Source organism: Balearica regulorum, chromosome 5, assembly GCF_011004875.1.
Source record: "Balearica regulorum gibbericeps isolate bBalReg1 chromosome 5, bBalReg1.pri, whole genome shotgun sequence".
Classification (NCBI taxonomy): Eukaryota; Metazoa; Chordata; class Aves; order Gruiformes; family Gruidae; genus Balearica; species Balearica regulorum.
In genome coordinates, this window is record NC_046188.1 from 16,641,764 (window position 1) to 16,662,886 (window position 21,123).

A 21,123-nucleotide genomic window follows, 5' to 3' on the forward strand; every position below is an offset into this window, starting at 1 on the left:
GGCGTCACCAAGAGGGTCCGTCCTCAGGTGCTGGGAGATCCAGATGTAGCTGCAGAGGTCTGGAAAGCTGATACCCATCTGTCTCTCAAGACTGGTTTGTAACTAATTAATACAGCCAGTTACATTCAGTTTTTGTTTCAGCTTGGGTACCTTTTAAATCCTTGACTTCCTTTAATTTGGTGGGGGTGTCTCTAAGCATTTTTTCATTGTCTATCCCACAGCCGGCTCTAGAGCAAATTTTTTTCACGCATATTGAGTGTTTCACTTTTGTTCTGAGACTGATGACGAAAGCCAGTTGCAGAGGTGGTCTGGGAACCTACAGCAAGCTCAGAGGAGACCTCTATGTTGTGTCATTCAGGCCAGTAGACAGCTTTGTCATTCAGGCGCTTAATTATGAACTGAATGTTCACTTGACCTCGTGTAGTCACATTTCCACTAATGAACCAAAACTTAGGAAGAGTGACTGACTGCAGAGCTGCTGCAGTTCAGGATCTATAAGCCAAAGTTTCTGCTCATTTAATTCATCACACTAATGACCAGTTTTGGAGCCTAAACACAGGCTGCCTTTCAGGAGCTGCATGGAGAACACAGCTTAATGTATTAACCTGATGTCCACCTGACAAAAAGGTTGGCATAGGCTGCCCACTTCATTGTGGCTTGCCGGTCCTGATACACGTGTGTGTTCTTGCACACTGCCCCTTACAGATGGATGGGGCTGCTCCGAATGTGCAAGTAGCATTTAGTAATTGTGGTTTTACAGAGAGGGTCCAAGCTTGCGTTCTGGTACTCAGATAATATCGATGCCCGTAGGCTTGCTTTCCCACTGCTTTGCATTTGTCTTGACTCAAATTGAAATGTTTTCTTAATAAATTCTAGCAGGGAATTATTTGTATTTCTTTAGTATTTGAGTGTCTCATAGTTTTGATGTATTCCTCTAGATGACACCTCTACGTTAGGGTTGGGGATCAAAGGCACATGAAAGCCAGAGGGCTTATTTCAAAGTTATCCAGACAGCCTAATGACACACCTTTCTGTGTGTGAACATGGAAAGCTTTGGTGGAGCAGGCCTTGAATCGTGGTCTTCTCTTTCAAAGGTGACCATTTTAACTACCTGACCAAATTCCTATCTTCACGCCTTCTTTTTTCTCTCCTTTCACCATCTGACAGCAAAAGCTAACCATGTCGTCTGACAATTCACATGAACTGTAATACATATATGGTGCCTTGTCTATTGTAAATTTTTACAACTTACTAACTCACATGAAGCTACCAGCCCATCTTTTGTCCTAGCATGTGGTGTTCCATGTTTGGCGGCAGGTGGTTTTCTTCTGGGTTTGCTTGTGCTTGTTGGTGTTCTCTCCAGCGCACACCAGTTGGTGTGAAGGCTAACTGACTGTGATCAGATTTCTTTTTGGCTTGGCTTAGGGGTTTTTTTAATGCTAGAAGAACAAAATGTTTGTGGAATGGAGTCAACCTGCTTTCTTCTGCTTCTCCCTACTTGTGAAGATGTATTTTTTGAAGTCTTATGTTGATCAGCTTTATGAGTTACTATCTTATCATCTTCAGGTAAAACCTTTTTTTCTCCAAGTGCTTTGAAATTATCTCAGTCAAGATCCAAATCAGCTGTGCTCCCTCTGCCTCTTCTTACTATGCTTTCAGTTCACGGAGTTTGTTCCAGGAGTTTTGTTTGCTTTGGTTTAAGTATGTGTTGCTAGAAAGGAGATAAAGTGGAGCTGGGGAAGGAAGAAAACTTGCTACTAGAAGCTGGAAGAGGGTAGTTCATGGTGAACATCTCCAGGAACTATGATTTGTTTTCTTTGAGGAATGTATGCTAATAAAAGCTTTCCGTTTGCATGCATAAATGAATCAGATTAAATTTTATCCTGGGCTGAACTTGCTGTCAAATCATACTCTTCAGTTCAGTTCTCAGAATCATCTGAATGTTATTTTAACAGAGAGCAGTGCTACATCCACTGTCCTGAAACCCCATCTCCCTTGTGCATGGGACTGAAAGAGCTCAGTGGGGTAGAGGGGAAGACCGAAGGAGAGCTTGCTTAAGGCCTGGATGAGACACATTAATCATGCATGAATGTAGAGAGGTATCTACCTAAAGATGTCTGTGTGCCCTGGGTGATTATAAGGATATGTTCTGCAAGAGAAGGAAGTCAGAGTTAACAGAAACAAAATTAGAAATAAGAGAGCAATCAGATTCTGTTTTTCCTTTCTGCAAAGGTCATACAGGGATGAGGCAATTTATTGCCTCACCTTGAAATGGGGTTTATAATGGAAACTCTGTGATACCATCAAGCGTAAGCTGCGTTGACTTGAAGCCAGTTGCAGCTGGTGCCTTGTGGAGTTACAGCTTGATAAATAAGCCGTTCTGACCTGCTCCTGGAAGACTCCTTTTCTTCTTTGTTTTCTTTTCCCGGTTTCTCAAGCTCTTTGGTGTTTGTCTGGTGATCCCGATCTAGGCTTGGCTTCATGGCATGAGCAGAGGAAAGCATTGCTATTTGGTCTCATGATTTGTAGAGATGAGTTATTAATACGTAAAGGAATGAATAATGACAGGTGTTTTGCTCAGCCCTTTCCCCCCACTTTCTCAGTCTTTCCTCCCACTGGAGCATGGGAAGTGCTGAGACCTGGGAACTCCTGAAATAGCCTCGAATCTTCCCTGGGCAGGGCCTCCCCACCGCACACGGGTGCTGACTTGTGATCAGCATGTGCGTAGGAGCTGATCCATTGCTTAAGGCTTCTTTGGGAACCCCAAAGAACAATAATATCCTGTTGACTAGGATTTTACTATTTATATCCATCAGCTGAGCAGCTGCCGCCTCTGCCTGCTCCCTCTCTTTGGGCCACGTTGTCTGTTGCATGGTTGACGATACGATTTTTAATTTCAAAATGAATTTGTTTGAGCCACTTAGAAAGGCAAATGCATTGATGTAGAAAGGCATCAGCTTTTCTTGCTTTGTTAACCTGTTAGCTTTTTGGATATCACGCCAAGAGACTGGCAGAAAGCTAACCTAAAAATAAGGGGTATCATTAACAAACAGTACAAACCTATAGCAATGCAAAAAGGAAAACAATTAGATCCTTTATAGGTATGTTTGTGGAGAAGTGCTGACATACACCTGTCAGCTTAAAGATTGAATCCTGCCACCCACATACTCTCCCAGCAGTTTATTCCTTTCTTTTTCTTTCCTTTTTTTCCCCCCTTATTTTTTTCTGCAGCAGATTTTCAGTCTACTTGAGTGGAAAAGGTGTCATCTTCCAGAAGAACCCTTTCCTGGCTTTGAAACATAGGGAAAAAACATATCAGATTTAACCTGGTATTTTCTAGGCTGCTATTTAAAAGGTGAGCCTTTTAAGAGAGGCTGTACAATTTACTTTGAAGAGAAAAAATACAGTCAAACCTGTGGGAGTCTGCTCGGGTGAAATGAAAAGAAAGCAATTATTTCACTGCAGGCTTTTTATGAAGATTTTTTTTGGCTTCTATCAGAAATGAAAGTGTGTTAATAATGAGACTGAGTTATAAAGTCCAATTGCTTTGGCATCGATATGAATAAACCCCATCATGAGGGGAGGGGGTTAAACCTGATCTGAATCAGAAGCAGCCACTGCTCCTAGCTGGAGCTATTTTTGTCCCCATGAACACAGCTCACGTAGTTCCCCAGTTTTGCTTCGGTGCCATCCTGCAGGCAGGTCTGTGCCCATGCCTTCCAGAGACCAGGTCTCTTCTGAAGACCTTTCTGCTGTATGTACCGGGGAAGCACCACGTAGCTCTTGGCTTCCCAGTTCCTCCTTCTCTGCACTTCAGGAGGGTGATGGTTCTGCACAGCTCCCCTCCCCTGTGCTGTCGCTCCCCAGCTCTGCCTTTTGCGGTTTTCTAGTGCATATACCTCCTCCTTATTAAAGTACCGCAAGGAAAATACAGGGCATGTTCAGCACTTAAAAGTGAACTAGGAATACTCAGAGAAACCAGTATATTTTCTGAAACCATTTTTTAATTATAGTGAAAGCTTTGTGCTTACAGAAAGTTTGGAGTATTTTTGGTACCATCTGGATACCTAAGCTTGGACAACAAATCACTTCTGATATAATGACGACAGTGTATAATACTGTGGTCTTCTAACCCGTGTCTCATTAATGTGGAAGCACATGGATTTTCCTGCAAAATGTTGATTCACCATCTGTGCTAGTATTCTTTGTATGAAGTGAAAGACTGCCCTTTGTGTTGTGATTGCAATGGACGCACTCTGCTTTTAATGACTTCTCTCTCTTGGACCAAATGGGTAGGTCGCAGAACAAAATAAAACTACATCGAACAGTACTTACTGCTAATGGTTATTTACCTTACTTCCAATGTGGGAGCTGTCAAAATTTATTAAAGGTTGAACTCACAAGATTAAGTCACATTTTTCTGGGTTTTTTTTTTTTTCTTCTCATTTTCCTTTTCCCATGCTTTGGCTTTAATTTGCTTATTTGGGCTGGAAAGCCCTGGTCTTGGGGAAACTGTGAATTCCTTGTATGTCACTTGTAGATGTCAAAGCCTGAATCGGAGAGTGTGTAAAGGACAGGAACTTTGCTACAGTTAAGATGGTATAGGTAGATTTAAAATGGTATAGGTGAGAGTTGCCCATGGAATGGATTGCGGCTTGGTTTGAGTTGTGTTGCGCCTACACTATAAAGTACCTTAGAGGTTATTTACCTTCAGAGCTAGGAATTGGCATTTTGAGTCTGGTCTAAGTCTGGGGGTCATTGTACTTCTCCATTGACATTTGAACTGCTCTTTAAATTCTTCTGCCTTCATTGTGAGGCCATTTACATTTACAGATTAGTAGTTAAGATTCTTATGTAGAAGGTGTTGCAAAGCAGTCTATTTCTTCACTGTCATGTGATTTGAAATACCATAAAAAAGATGTTTTACATGCTCTGAAACTTTATTCTACTATCATCTACTTGGTAGCTTCATTCATACTACTGAGTTTCACAAGCCAGTACTGATGGTTTCCAGATGAAACCCATCAAACTCAAGTATCTTTAACCATCTTAGTTTTTCTTCATCTTTCTTGAGTCCTCTGCTTTTTCATATTCTTGACCCTGAGAAAGAGACAGAACATCTTTAAGTAAGTATTTTAGCAGTAAAAAGTTAATCTGCTTCAGTAAATTCATCAGCATGGTAAAACAGCACAGTACAATTAAGGGACAGATTCTATTTCCTTGCACTTCCAGTAATTTTACTTCTGCAACCTCGTGGAGATAAGCTGCTTTATGGAAGATCTTGATCTGCATTTTATTAGTGAGTTTTTAAGGCAGTGTTGATACAGCAGTAAATAATACCAAAGGGGAAGGAAAGGGCTTAGAAAGAGATTCTTTCTGATGTGTTGTGAAAGGGATGCAGGGTATCAGTCGAGGGGTTAGACTTCTCTGAGGATGCTGCAGGGGAAGATGGTTACAACAGGACAGCGAAAGACTGATCCGAAGGGGCTGGAGAGGGAAGAGCTGGCGGAGCAGGAAGGCGACTGATCCCTGCGCTTTAGAGGCAAGTCCATCTTTCTTAAGACACAGTGAATGACTGCAACTAGATTCTGTAACAAATTGGAAACAGCAATAGCAAAGGCTTTCGTAGCTTCTTGAGGCTAACTTCTGGTGGGGTCTAACAAAGTAGAAGCAGCAGTGGCTGGCGGCGGTCGGCAGGGTGTTATCGGAAAACTGCCTGGATTAGCGTTTTCTGAAACGAGAGAATGTGAGTAGGAGAGACTTGAACATGTAGGTAGATAAAAGCCTATGATTTTGCCTGCTGGGATGAGACAATCCAAGGGTTTTCACTGGGGACATGAAGGAGGCGGTGGTTACGGCATAGGAAGCTAAAAGATATTTTGATGCTTTGTTCATGACTTAGATCCACCAAATTATGCACATGTGCAAACCTCTGTAACTATAAGCTGTTACGCTTGCCTTCATCCTCCCTACTTGTCATATTAATATCTTTGCCTGCAAGTGGGATGTGATCTTGCACCCACTGCATTTTTTGCCGTTGAGCTCAGTGGGGCTAAATCAGGCTGCTGCAGTGGAGGAGCTGCTCGTCTCTGCCAGCCTCACGTGCTGAGGCTCTGAGCACGCAGTGAGGGCCCTCCAAGGGCTACGGTATGGCTGCAGGCAGTTTGTATAAATGTATCTGCCTGCAGTCCAAAAACCCGAATATACAGAAATACATACCAGAATTAGATCCAGATACTCAGATCGGCCTGATATCCCATGTACTTGTCTTGGTTGGCATGTTGTCAGGTGGGCTAGTGGCACATCTGTGCAACAGGGGTGATGTGGAAGCCCCTAGGTGGATGTTACAACAGCTTTATGCACGTATTTGCCTAGGTGTAGGAGGCATTATTATGGCTTCTGGCCTACTTCTCAGCAAAGCAATTAGCAAGTCCAAAAGGTCCTGCCTCAAGGCACTTACAAGCCATGAATTATGCATTTAATTCTGTACCCTGCCTTCCATTCCTCTAACACACTCTTTCAGAAGAACGTGTAACGACTTATTTTCCCCTCACATAAAAATTCGACAGCCTGGTGCCCAGAGCAGGGGAACAGGAAAGCCTTTTCGCCATCTCTTTGCAACATATAACTTCTTTTTTTTTTTTTTTTTCAGGTGGTGTTTATGAAATAAAATGTTTGTTGCCAGACAATAATATCTTAAGGCTATTCAGTACCTTCCCTGATGAGAGCCCTGAGAGCAATAGCAATCTGCTGGGCATTCAGCAGCAACAGCTGCTGCCTGCCTGAAACTATTAAAACACAGATTTAGCATTTACTTACAGTACCGTGGAGCAATGAACCTGGGCACTGCCACTTTGATATGATGTAGCTAAGGAATAACATAGTGTGTCTACATGGGTACACTCTAAAGTTAATCCAAATTAACTTTCCTGAAAGTCAATTAACTAAACTGCTCTGGATGCCAGTGTGATGGTTCCTCTGCAGAATGACAGCGGCTCTACTTTAGCTGTTTATGGTTAAACTGAACTAAGGATGCTTTTTTTCCCAGAGGCGGATTACCTCTGCTAGTGTTTTCCTTGAGACAAACTCCCAGCTGTTGGTGGTTCAGATCTGCTGCTGCCCGTTCAAAGCCGACCAGAGCCCTTGGCAGCGGAGGCGGATGCTGAGCAAGCGGTGAGGGTGGCAGAGGAGAGGACCCTGACCTCTGGGTTCGGACTGGCGGGCCAAGCCTGCGCTTTGTACCAGGATCAATAAGCGCGGACCTGGGCTCAGGCACAGCCGCTGGCGCTGGAGGCTGTGCCGGGAGAGGCGGGCAGAGGAGCGGTTTAGCTGGAAAGGCTGAATGCAGAGCCCTGTCCTGCCGGAGCGGTGGGGCTAATTTGTGTGTAATTCTGGCTTTTGCTTTTGTTGTCACCTTGAGGCAGTGAGGAGGAGTTGTGTGGCTACTCTAAACAAAAATAGGCGTGGAAAGAAATTCCCGAGTATTTCCCTGCATTTCTGTCTCAACAAGAAGCTCGCTGGGGATGCTTGAGCTCTTCTTAATAACAAGGATGCTTAGAAAGGGCCAGATGTCTGGGGGGGGGGGGGGGGTATATGTTTACTGTGCAGCTGACAGGGGAGAGTTATATACCTCAGTGTGCTTCTTTCCTGGAAGCAGGTTATTAGTCTTCGGGATGCTCCAGGGAAACCTTACCTTCCCTAAACTCCCCTGGGTATCCCTACACTGCCCCGTGGCTATACATTACCTGTTCATCTGCTGATCCGTGGGATACAATTATTCCTCCAACCCCACAGAAAATGCTTTCCTAATTCAGTGTCGTGACAGCGAATGCGGAATGAAAAATGGCTTTCAACCGCTTCAGGAGCTTGCTGCTGCCGCCTCTCAGGAGTCCCCGAGGAATCCTGCATGCCTGCGAGGGAGCCAGCTCGTCTCTCAGATCAGTTATTTGGGATGCAGACGCACCCACAGTAGTGATGGTAATTCTGGGCAGTGTCAGCTGGGAGGTAATTTGGTCCCAAGGCCCATCGTTTCTGCTGGGGATTCTCCGCAGATGCTGGGATTGCAGCATGTGGGGGTGGAGAAACTTGCAGATCCGATGTCCACACTGGCAAAATTATACAAGCTTTGCTTCCAGTACTGGTGTTCCTGTGCTTTCTTTGCCCTTCTGCACTGAAAATCTCATTTAGTTACTAAAGTCAATTATAAACTGAGGCTGGAAGTCAAGCAAATGTAATAACCAATTATTAGGATGAGAAATACTTGGGTAGTGCAGTTGCTGCCATGATTTAAGCAAGGCAGAGTTTGTAGGGAGAGGTAATGTCTTTTATTAGGCTGGCTGATAAGTTGCTTTGTTGTTTTTCCAACTCCTGTTTGGTGGCCTAATAAAAGCTACTACCTCACCTCAGACCTTTTTTGTGGTGTGCTTATCTGAGTAATAGAAATCAGTGAAGTTAGCCTAGTGCAAGTGGTCATGTTTCCAGACTGCAAACTATGAAACAAACAAATTCAAGGTTAATGTATATAAATCCAGATTATTTATTGTCTTGCATACATCGCTTTTGTTCTCTAATTTGTGACCACTGAGAAAAAAACCCCCACGTTCTTTCATTTATACGGAGTAATCTCTTGAAAATATATCATTGCTTCAGTAGCATGACAACAAATAAATAAGATTACAGCAGTGACTGAGAATGACAAGTAACCAAAAATCACAGCCAGGACCCAGCCTGACTGCAGTTGCAAAATGTGAATTTTTGGCCTTGATAGGTAGCAAATGCAGGGATTAAACTAAAATGGTAGGCAGGAGAACATTGTTTAGCTATGCTGCCATAACCTGAGTTTTCCGGGGTCTGCCCGGTCCCAGAAGAAAGTCACCCATCAGTGTTCCACGGTAAAAAGTGATGCATAAAATGCGCCTATCCAGTTTGCAGTCTTGTTACTAATTCCAGCATGTATAATGTATCAAAACAAGAAGTTTCATTGCTTGAAATGTAAATATTGCAATTCATACATACATTTTCCCTAGCTTATTTGACTGTGTAGGGCGAGGTCTATGTGAAGTTCATCCTACCGAAGTTTATTAATGCATGGAACGCACTTGAGGAGTACTCCAGGGAGGGGGCACAAGCAAAGGCTGGGAGATGTCTGAGTGTTTCCCAAGCCCTCGCCAGGCTGTGGACGTCGTTCCAGGATCCCAGGAGCAGCCACAGCGTTGAATTCACCTTTTCTGTTCTTGCGACGGCTGGCAGAGCAAAGTGTGAATGTGCTTTAATTTCCTAAAGCAGGATTCGATTTACTAACGAGCCACGTTTGGGAGAGCGTCAGTGTGAACAGTAGGGAGGTTGCTTGGACTGCTTGCTGGGAAACTATTTTGGCAAATGTTTCCTTGATGAAAATACAGTCTACTCCTTTCTGCAGTCACCGTAACTGCTGGTATTACATGCCTGGAAGGTCCCTCGTGTTGACTTAGTCCTCATTAAAACTGCATTTCTCATAGCTGTGGCTCTTAATGACAAACACCTTGAGTTGTGGCTCTTTGTAGTGGCCGGATGCGATTCCTGAACCTAGCTGTCCTGTCTCATAAGACCCCCAAGACTCTCTTTACAATTTTGGCTTAATGGGTGGCATTTCTCTCTCTCTTAAGCCCCAGCTGTCTGGAAGTTGGATCCCTTCAGCTAATCGTGCAGACTTCCTCTGGAGTCTGGGATTTTTCCCTGTCTTCAATCGTTGTTTGCAGTATGTGAGAATGTGAAATGCTAAATGCTGGGAAGAGGAAAGGACTCCCATTTGCTGTGAGAGAATTAGGCTCAATTTCTGCCTCCGCTGTAACTCTGCAGACACAGAAAAAGATTTGGGGCCAGCAATGTAAACATTGCGAACTACAGTGTAAGCCCTGCTGCTACCGGGATGGCAGGAGCGGTGGGGGGGAGGCAGAGGTTGCCCCGATTTCCTTTTGACAGAGTCAGCAAACACTAATCCTTCTCTGTCAAAGGAAAGTTGCCCTGCTCGCTCGCAGGGAGCCCTCGGTCACGTCAGCCCGTGTTTATGCACCGCACACGGTACGAGAGCAAATAAAAGAGCAGAGTGTTCTCAGCTGAGCCCCCCCTTGTCCTACATAAACACCGCCTTGTTTAGGCAGCTTGATTAGTCATTTTTATTTCATTTTGTCGGCGCAAACTCCTTTCCTTTTTTTTTTTTTTCCTGTGGTATTTATAGAAGAGTGTGGTCCATCTATTAATTGCATGTGGTACTTGCTCGCCGTGTCTGCCTTGGAAACCTCCAGGTTTGCACATTTGCACTGCCCTGGGTGAAGACCGTAACGTTACTGGCGAGAGTTGATTGCCCTCTGCCACTGCATGTCATGAATTCAGCCTTATCTGCTTACCCATATTCCTTGTTTTCTTTCCTAATGCAGATTGAATATCAAGTGCTTATGCACAGGTAAAACTGTTAATCTAAAACGTTGTTAGGTGATTTCAAGTTTTGGTCTTTTTTCCATGTTCTTACTTTGTTCCCTTGTCCTCCTCTTCCCCATCCCACCAGCTTGAAATCATCACATATCATTAAGTAACTTTTAACAAAATCAGAGCTCTGTTGGTTGCAAACCTGTCTTTGCAGAGCTCATTGCTTTTCATAGCAAAGCATGCAGGTGTGAAGCAGAAGGCAATTCTACTCCTTCCTCTCTGAACAAAAAAAAAAAAAAATCTTTCCCAAGACGAAGAGAAGTTTTGAGCGCAGAACTTAAATAATACTCAAAATGGAACCTTGTTCTGGTGATGTTAACTGCTTTTAAACAACCATTGAAGTGATATTGCAAAAAACCTGGTGAAAAGCCCTCACAACACCCATCACGTAGCTGCTAACTCTTTTCAAGAGCCACCTCGCTATGGTCTCGTTGTCACTTGGACCTTAGCATGGTGTGCCACCTTGTACATGTCTAATCTATGTTGAGTCTGGAAAGAGACTGGAAGTGCTTCGGGGTAGCGGCTTTGTGTGTGTGTGTAGCTATGCAGTCTGGATCAAACTCTCTTTGATTTTAAGCTCTGCTAATAATTAACCCTCAACTTGTAATAACTATCCAGCCTAATGATAACCACACCGCTGGCTCTTGTCTACAAGGTTATTAGGTATGTGTTACACAGCATATCCCTTCCACTCCATGTGTCAGAGCTGATGTCTGTGAATGTGAGTGAATGAGAAATCATCTAAATTAGGGGCACTTTCCAGTATCTTTTCCCTAATTCTGTTACTTTATAGGCAGATCTCAGTTAATCTGTACTTTGACCTGTTACTTCAGGCTTGGAGAGCGTTCTTCTTACAGGAACTTCATTAAAGCTCTTGAGCACACATTGTAGGCTACGCTCTCATGTTTGCATTAGTGATGGGGCTTTTTCATGTTAAACTGGTTTGACCGTAAACTGTGTGAGATTAAGTCCACATCTGTTTGTTTAGATCGTTTTTTCCTCCTTGCATGTTACGTGAGGGTCGGTAGGCAAAGCAGTAGTTGGGTCTCTGTGTTTCTCATCAGTCTTTCTCTCCAACCCCTCGAGGTATGGGAGATGCAAACAGGCAGCAAGCGTGTTTATTGCTGCTGATCACCAGCGCTTTGACACCTTACGTAGAAAATATTACTAGGAAGCACAGAAATTAATATAATTTTCACTAGAAATATCAGCTGCTTTAAATATCAGCTGCTTTTTCTTGTCGGATGCTTATTTCCTTTGCCCTAACTGCATTCCCTCAACTGATAGTCATCAGAGCCGAAATCCTGGCACAGGCGATTTGGCTGCGGAGCATGCATGATTGACTCTCGTTCTGGCGGCTGAAACTCAGCAAGGAGAAACTTTTCATTGCAAACTGAAGGGAGCTCAGGCAGCCCTGGGAGGAGGAAGGGGAGCAGAAAACTCATTTTCCCCCTGCCTGTTGCTTGAGCTGGCGCGGTGACCTCGTGTCTCGCTCCGCAGATGGTCCATCCTGAGTCTCCCAAGTAGCCGATTTATGGCCTCTCCTTAAGTGCATGTGCAATAGAAGGGGAAAACTGAGCTGTAGCTAATCTCATGTTTCTAAGCAACCAGGTAATTCTCTGCAGCCGATCCCTAAAGGGAAATTCCTGTTTTCCTGCACCCCTGCTCAGCTGCGGCGGCGGACACCTTCCGCTCTGCCTTCTCCAGCTCCCGGGACCCGGGGACCTGGGGCCGCGGAGTCCAAGGACGGTTACAGCTTTTCAGCATTTTTCCAAATGTTATGGGGGAGGGCAAGGAAGCCCAAAAAGAGAGCTTTGTTATTGGTTCGTAACAGGTAAGGAGGTGTTCGTGGCAAAATCAGTAGAATAGAGGGAGTGTGAAAAGTTTAAATGTTTTACCCAGGGCAAAACAAAATCGCAGTCACAAGTGGGGGCTTCCTCTGCTCCAAAAAGCATCAGAATGTCTGCATAATGTATTGCAAATCCTGTTTACAGTGAAACCTCTGTTTGCTGTGAAGCTTTGGTGATAAAAATGACTGTATTCTGTTTTGAGTCTGTTTGAACCCTTTGGGGTGACTATAAGGGACTAGCCTTTTATTAATGAAAGATTCCTGAACTTGAGACTGTCAACAAACGTTAGAGGAAGTAGAGATCAAATGAGATCTCTGAGCTTCTCCACAGTCTGAAGAATGTGGATGCCTGGTTGGGGCTCCAGAGTAATAATTATTAGACCTTTTTTTTTTAAGGAAGCTACATGAGCCATACACAAGCAGTTATACTGGAGAGACCTAAATCTGCTCAGCCCCAGTAAAGGTGACGTGTGGTAAACCCAGAGGTGTGCTGGAATGGTGTGGGAACCTGGGCATTAACCCGAGTCCCAGCTCGAGCCCCAGCAGGGAACCTCAGTGCCTGCTCAGTGAAGCGGGGCTGGAGAACTTGAGAAATGCTCTTAGGGGTCCAGGGACGTGTTTTATCTCTTGCTGAAGGCTGCCTGTTTGACCAAATATAAATGCTGGTTAGACTGGGGAAAAAAAACTGAAGGAATACAATGGTAGTCAACAGGAGGGAATATAGTTAAGAGAAATGGGCATGTATTGGCCATGTAGCACAGATGCATCACTGACTCGGGGTTTGGACTTTTTGATTTACTTGGTGTTAGACAATCTGAAGCTCAACAGAGAACTGGTCCCTGTTGTCTTTTGTCCTGTGTACTGCCAAACATTTGCTATCAGCAGATGAGATTCAGGGTCAGATGGACATTTAGGTCTGATCCAGCCTGATCATGGTCCAGAGAAGTGCACAACAAACCACCCTGCATAAGCATTTTGCAGCTTGGTTAACCAAATGCTGGGAGCACATTTCTTTAGCATAAGTCTGCAAGACTGATGCATTTAAGCCTGTAACAGGTATATGCTTTTATAGGGTGGAGTATTGGAGCAGGTAAACTTTTGACAATATCGCTTCAAAGTGCTCTGTATTCTGAGTTGTAAGTTGTGGGAAGGGTACTCGTGAGGTGGACTTGCCTTTGGCTGAAGTGCTGACCAGGCACGGGGCCTCATCCTGTGTACCTGCTCACTGACCCCAGGAGAGCCACAGAGCCACACTTCTGTAATGACCAAGTACCTTCTTGCTCAACATCACCCTGGCACTTCACTGATTTGCCTACTTGTAACACAACTGGAGGTTCACCTAGACACAACTGACCACATGGCTGCCCTGCTCATCACGCAGCCTGTGCACGGGCTTGCCTTGCGTAAGGGTGCACGGAGGCACACAGCCAGGGCTGCCCGGAGCTGGACGGTTCTTATTTCAAGGCAGGAAGTGTTGTCAGGGCAGATTATGTGAAGTGGCCAGGCAATCTTCCAGCAAACTCATTTTAATCTTGGGTCTGCATATGTTTATCCGTTTTCATGTCGTCACAGAAGAGCGTGCATCACAAGGCAGTGTGGTTCGCAGGCTTCCGCTCCCAGTTCAGTTGTGTAACTGCTGTCAGCGTTGGTAGGTCCTGTGCCGTTACGTGAGGCTGTGTGTAGGTACCAAGGAGTAGTGTCTGGCTGGTAGCTGGCAGTGTGTGCAGAGCAATAGGAAGCACAATGATTTTCTTCCTCTCTTGTACCTTTGTTGAGGTTCTGACCATGGGCAAAGAGAAAGATTAATGGGTAGGAAGTGCCTGAGAAGACAGAGAGATTAAAGCTGTTGTAATTTTGGTTTGGGAACATGGCAGACATGTCCTAGCTGACACCACCAGAGCTGCATTTGAGGTAGCTGTTTTCTGTCAGGTGTGTCTCCTCTCTGCACCAACATGGGCTTTCATCTGTCCTTAAATTAGTGTTAATTACAAGTCACTATTTTTTATAGCAAAATGCAGCTGAAAGCAATTACCCCTAATTGCTAATTTGTGTATGTACACCCAAAGTGGTAATCTCTTCATCTGAACACCCAGTTCTCACTGGAGTCAGTTGATGTGTTTTTGCTACCATTTTTTACTTCAAGTTTGTATCACATGATAGTTATTCTTTTTAGTGGCTTCTCTGAAAGTTATAAAATCTCTTCCTACAAGTGCTGTGATTTTCCTGAAAGCATGACCTTGTTAACTGTTTACGAGGCCACAGTAAAGATGTTCTTTGGGTTTGGAAGTAAAGTTTAAATGGCAGTCATTGACATTGGGAATTACTCAATTTAATTCTTTCAAGTTGTGCCTAAAATGCACCTGAATTTCTGTTGGATCTTGATTTCATCTGTGAATAACACCATCATTTTTCAGTAAGCTAAAGGCCACACAGACTGCTGTTCTTGTGCTGATAAATTTGTGGTACGGTTCAATGCTGACCTCTGCAATCCTAGGTCTTGGATTGTTTTGGACTTTAAAAATTTAATTCAGAGATATCATGGCTTCTCTTTCCATCTGCATATTTTCATCCTTGCCAGTGTAGGAAAGATTCAAAGCTTCCAAATTCTGCCAGTGGGAAATGGCCTTTCTGATACTGCGGACACAATCTGGTGGAACAGATTGTTAGGTGGGTCGAAAACTGACGGGACCACCTTTGGATGGACTCCGGGAGATCAAAGGGCTGACATCCAGCTGGCACCAAGTAGCGAGCAGAGTACTCGGGGCTCGATGGTGGGGTTCACGTTGCTCAACATGTTCATCAGCAGGGTGGTGAAGACATAGAGTGTGCCTTCCCCAAATGTGTGGATGGTACTAAATTAGAGGGAGCAACTGACATGGCAAATGGGAGAACCATTCATTTATCCCCAGAGGGATAAGCTTGGGGATGAGGCCAACATGAAGCTTGTGGAGTTCTGTAAGAAAAAGTGATATGGTCTGCACCTTGGCCAGAACAACCGCCTGCATCGGTAGAAGCTGGGAAGTGACTGGATGACTTGTAGCCCAGCTGATACGGATGCGGGTATTATTGTGGATGCCAAAAGATACCAGTAGATATGAAGTAGTTGCAAAGAACCCAACAGTGTACCCTGACTGCGAATAAGGCAAACTCTCTACTTGGCCACATCGAGAAGGTCATGGCCAGCAGATTGTGGGAAGTTACAATGCCTCTCTACTTGGTTACTTGGGGAGGCCACAGTTGGAATGCTCTATCCACTTTTCCTACCCCCCCAGGTCAAGAGGCATGTGGAGAGGGTCTACTGGGGGACTCCAAAGATGGTAAGATGACTAGAGCACATCCTAGGAAAAGATATTGTGGGATACGGGCTTCCAGAGGTCCCTTCCATCCAGCATGCCCGTGATTGCATGAGTGACCCAGTGTGCACTTGCGTGGTCTGTGTTTTCACACTGTTCTTCTCGAACTCTGCCTGTTTGCAGTTCCAAAGGAGACCTGAAAAAATATTAATATGCTACGGCAGGAAAAATGTTAATGGATAATTACCAATCGTTAAAACAATGGCTTTTCTTTGTCTAAAATAGCCCAGCTTTTAAAAAAGAACTGAAGGAGGAAATACAAAGGATTTTTATGCCACCTAATCTTAGTGATGTTACAGAACTGCCTGCTGTGTTTAGAAGAAATGCAGTGTTGCAAGTGCTCAGGAATTTCCTTCCAGAGGCAGAGACCTGCACCCAAGCCCGATGCCCGCTCTGCATGCTGACCTTCGGGCTGCCGTTCCCACAGACAGCAAAATGCCAACTGCAATGTCATCGCTCCTCGGAGAATATTGGTTGTGACTGGCACCGAAACACTTCATCCTACGGTAGGGGGGATGCCTTCGTAAGTGGAGGCATGCAGGGGACTCTTCCATGATCTGTCTTCACGTGTTTTAGTTCAGTTTAGTAAGCTGAGTATTCAAAGGGGCTTTGTCTTCAAAAGCTGTTCTCTGATTTTTCTTGGTTTTACGTCCTTGCCTCAAATACCTCTTAGCCTGAGGTATATCCGTAGTACTTTTCCTCCCACTAATAAGGATAAGAGGACTTCTGACTGTGCCACTGGCACTTCAAAGCTGTCAGGCTGTTAAGGAGGAAGGTGCAGCTGCCAGCTCTACTACAGACCTTGCACGTGTCCGTGGGCAGCAGAGCCAGCCTCCATCGGCAGGCTGTAACACAAAGATTTCTGGAGCGGAGAACCATTTGTTCCACCTCTCGTCCTGCCAGGGTAGTGTGGATCATGCTGTGTGCGCCCAGCCGATCTCAGTGAGCCCCGGCAGAGCTGGCAGCACCGAGCCCCCTTGGAGGGACTGCCAGGGACTGCAGCTAGCAGCAAGCTTTGGAGCTTCCCTGAGTGCAGGGATTTTAGTAGGCCTCACCTATGGAAAGTGATTTTGCAGGCATGGTCTATATTTAGCCAGCTTCTGTTTGTGCAGCATTAAGTCACTGGAACAAGATAAGTTTATTGTTTCATTTCCACTGATGTGGCATCTTGCAGCTAACGCAGGTCAAATCACAGAGCCTGAGCTCAGCTCTTGTTTGACATTGGCACGTTTCATCCTGAAGCAGCTTGCAAAATTAAGCTGAAAAGGAGGGACTCTTCATCTGCCTGCGACATGCCACCAGCGTGGGGAAAACAGGACAGTTGTGCGAGTCCTGTGCAAGGCGGGGACATGCCTGTGCGATGAACACGTTACCCAGCTGAGAGCCAGAGTGACTCAGGACCAGTGGGCGTGCGCTTTGCACATCAGACCTCCGCTGCCAGCCTGCTCTGCGTACGTCTGAGTGATTGATCTTTGCTCATCTGAGCTTTTATTATATATATGAAAGTCTTGATCTGTTAGATGTTGTTCTGCTCCTGACTAAAGATCTAATTGTTGTACAGAATACCTACTGCCTTCTAATTATTCATTCCTTCAGATATGAAATAACCAATATAGAGGATCCTTTTATAGTTAGCTGGATTTAAAAAGTAGCAGCCCCTTGTGATTCTGATATTTAATGCATGAGCAGGGGCTGAATCCTGCTGTCAGGCCTCCTGAGATGGTGCATCAGCTGCTGCCTTTGGGCAAAGTAATGCATAGATGCCCGAGGGGCAGTTTGTTCATTTTGTCCTGACCTGAAATGTTATGGCTGGAGTGACTAGGTACGTGTAATGCTGCTCTAACCACAGCTATCTCAGAGCAGCATCAGAAATGGGTTATGCATCATTCTGGTTTTCTAGCTTGTCTGCTAAGGAAGGGAACTACCTCTGTAGATCTGTGCCATTTATCTGCTGCAAGACGGAAAGAACCATCAGAGAAGGGAAGAGGAACAGATAACTGTGTACCAAGATTACAGGCGAGATCAAAGACTGAATGGGGAAATCGGCACTAGCAAAACAAGGGTGTAGGAATGATAAATGCAAAGAAGGCAAGGAGGAAGGTTCTTGATCCTTACGTCTTCAGCCACTTGTGCAAAACAAGTTCCTCCATTTACATCATCGGGAGTAGGATTGGGATTACTAAATGTGTAATTTAACTGTTCTAAATCAACAATACGTATCGTTTATTCTGTGGCTTATCACAGGAGAGATAGAGGTAAGGATTAGGGACAGAAGGGAGGGAGGAAGTGAATGAACTCTTAAGATAAGGACTTCTGTTTTAGTGCAGGCATGCTATCTCTGGGCAGCCCTGCAAATACGCAGGAGAGAATGGACAGTCGCCCTCTTAACATACATTACACTACTTTGGTTTGTATCACAGTTCTATGTTACATTTTTAAATGCTTTTAAGAATGTTAAGTCTTTGTCAGTTATTTTTTCATAGACACACACAATCAAAAGATTAGCTCTCATCCCTGAGACCTTACAAAGTGCTTATGAAAGGTGGTGACACAGGGGCACAGGCATGAAATGATTTGTTCGTTTCTCTCATGTTGGTGGCATATCTCAGCAATCCTTTGCTCTAACTACCGGACTACAAATCTTTCAGAAAATACAACCATTATATACAGCCATTGGATCACTGAATATTTGATTAGACATATCATAATTTTCCATCCTGTGTGAGGGCTCATGCTTTGTTTACAAAGTGTCTCCAGTCTGGACAGCAGCAAAAATCTGTGTGATGTATGTGTGACTCAGGAGACTAAATAAAATGGCTCAAGGGCTATTAAGACATACTTTTACATACAGTTTAAATAGAAATAAGCCAGTGCTGCTGCCAAGACAGGCAGAGCTATAACACACCCTTTTCCCCCTTGGCTCGTACAGGCACAAGTATTTGTGTGACTGTGCGGTGAATTGGATCGAGTGACCAAGTTAAAATAAACCCTTTTGTCCACCAGGTTAATTTTAGCTGACATCAAATCCTGCATGTGGTTTCCCATAGAATCACAGAAGGATTTAGACCGCTCTTCCCTATCTCCCACTTTGCGCAGGCCATTTGATTTTGTGAACTGCTGGCGAATATAAAGGAAATCTTTGCAGAAGGGCTATCTGCAGGCCCTCGTCGGGTCTGTAAACTGGGAATCCGTGATAAAGGTAGGGAGAGACAGATGTGGCACTACGTGTCGAGTTTAGTCATGCAGCACTAAAGGACGAAAAAGAACGTAAGTCGTTGCTCTGTTGGGTCTTCTCTTCCTGATGAGATACCTGATTGGTATTGCAGACTTGCAGTTGTGAGATGAGATACACATTATGTAGCTGATGAAGCCTGTTGTGGGCAGTTACTTCTCTGTTTCTGCCTTTCTGCTTTTGATGGCTTCCCAGGATGAAGATTTGAAGCCATCTACATTAACATTTCTGAGTTAGAGAGGTAGTTTAATGTTTCAGTTACAACTGCTGTTTCCAAGACCAGGTAATAATGAATTACATATGATTGAGTTATAAACCTATTCAAATATGATATTCATATTAAAAGTAGTAGATAAAACTTCCTTGCTTTTAAAGACTCTCTCTCACTACCTTCCACGAGAGTATCCCTTCCCTTGCGAATAAGCTCTGATCCAGGCTCTCCCCAGCAGGTAGATTTAGAGGTACAATGGCTGTGCTGCAATACAAGATGAACCAAGAGCAGGCTTGACATGAAATTTTTCCCTCCTGTTTGATACCAGGACACGGTGGAGAGGCTAATGGGTGACAGCCTAACTCATGAAAGAAGTGTTTCCTAACACTCCAGCTCATTAAAACCAGGGGTTATTTTACCACTACCTAGTCCATAGTTGTTAATATTGAATATACGTTGTTACTGTCTGACAAAGCAACTCAGAGATGATTGAGATCACACATGGGATCTCAGTAACTTCTCTGCTGAAGCCACCAGAATGTGCGATGAAGAGTTTGGCAGCTCTGTGCTTACATGTTGGCTGCAGGAGATCAGATAATAACTGATGTGGTCTAAAACTTGGTGGTACAAAGTTAACTTGCAACTTGTTTTAAATAATAAAGCTGCTAGGTTAAGTTTTTATTAGGTCAGCATTTTGTATGATGTGGGGTTTTAAAAAAAATCTGGTTCTACAAGCTCTAGGATGGATTTACTGTGCTGTTGAACTGGAGTGTTGTTCTTTGCTGCTTATGTTATTAAGTTACTATGTTTATCTCCGAAGATAATGAAAATGAACTCAAAATTGACCTTGTTTTGCAAAGCTTTTAGGAGGCAAACTCTTGGCTAGGGAAACCAATCTCAACCCAGTCTTAAGAGTATCTATTTGGGTGATTTTCTGGATAACTTATAAAATCTACATTTGGGACCCAAATTGCTTTGGGAAATAGATAAATTGAATGCATATGGGGAAAAAATCACACTGTCTCTAATTGCTTTTCTTGTCATGTGTCTTGGAACATCAATAAATATTTTAAAAAGTGACATTTTTTTATACGGGTAGGGGTGCATTTTTCTGAAAGCATTAAGCAAATACTTCAGCTGTTTCAGAATGCAGCATAAAAACTATGCTGGCAAAGGAATAAAAGATGATGGAAGTAATCCTATTAAAAAAACATGTCCTGAAAACACTGGCAGCTTACTAAAGAAATACCCAGTGAGTCATTTCAACAGTTTGTTAAACAACAGGTATATTTATTGTTTGGGCTCCTAACATGTAGGTGACCTGAAATGTCCAAATAATACTTTGGGCTCCAGAGGTGCACCACGACATCTGTCCTTTCCCATGAACACCACCAGTCTCCCTGTGCCTCCTTCTTATCATGCTCCTTTCCTGCCACTGTGCCCAGAGACGAGTCTAAGGAGTCTCTGCAAATGTGGCTGCAGGGCTTATATCCGATTCACAGTTTAAAGATATTTTGCAACTAGAAGGATTAATTTGGGGTTTTGTAATAAAAATATTCCTTCTGATAGGTAGATAAAATGAAGTAGTTAAAAATTCAACTCAGATCTTGTCATTCCTTATGATTCAATAAAACTCAGATTACTTTGCATTTAAAAAAAATCAGCAACACAGTGTAACTTCAACTAAAGCTTACAGAAACTTAGTGTTTCAGTGAATTACAGTTGGATTGGACAGTCCTTCTTTGGAGCTACTAAAATATCTGAGATGCTGACACTGATACGAACATAAAACGTAGACACTGATATATGCTTAATAATGTGCATAAATCCTTCCTTTTCTCTCTTCCTTGCTTTCACCTTCCTTTTGGCATGGAAAGTGTTACTTTCCATCACTTTGCAATTACGTGGCTCGTTTTGATGCATGACAGTTGCATGCTTTCTACAGGCTCTAAGCTGCTGATTAATCTTATTAAGAAGTCATACCCAAATTATACAACAGGAGTCAGTGGTCCTT

The 21,123-nt window shown here is 43.9% G+C and overlaps 1 protein-coding gene across 2 annotated transcripts in view; it reads left to right on the forward strand.

Annotated features, from left to right (window-relative positions):
- The window catches only part of CLMN (calmin), a 72,832-nt gene that overhangs the window by 10,410 nt on the left and 41,299 nt on the right, over nucleotides 1-21,123 (forward strand). Inside the window, exon 1 of one of the 2 annotated variants that reach the window (XM_075753636.1) lies at nucleotides 11,718-12,298. The exons of the other annotated variant lie outside the window; for it this stretch is intronic. Within the exon in view, the coding sequence (XP_075609751.1) occupies nucleotides 12,058-12,298 (241 nt within the window). The 5' untranslated portion in view covers nucleotides 11,718-12,057. Of the gene's footprint in view, nucleotides 1-11,717; nucleotides 12,299-21,123 lie in introns of those variants that run through there. 2 annotated transcript variants of the gene reach the window in all.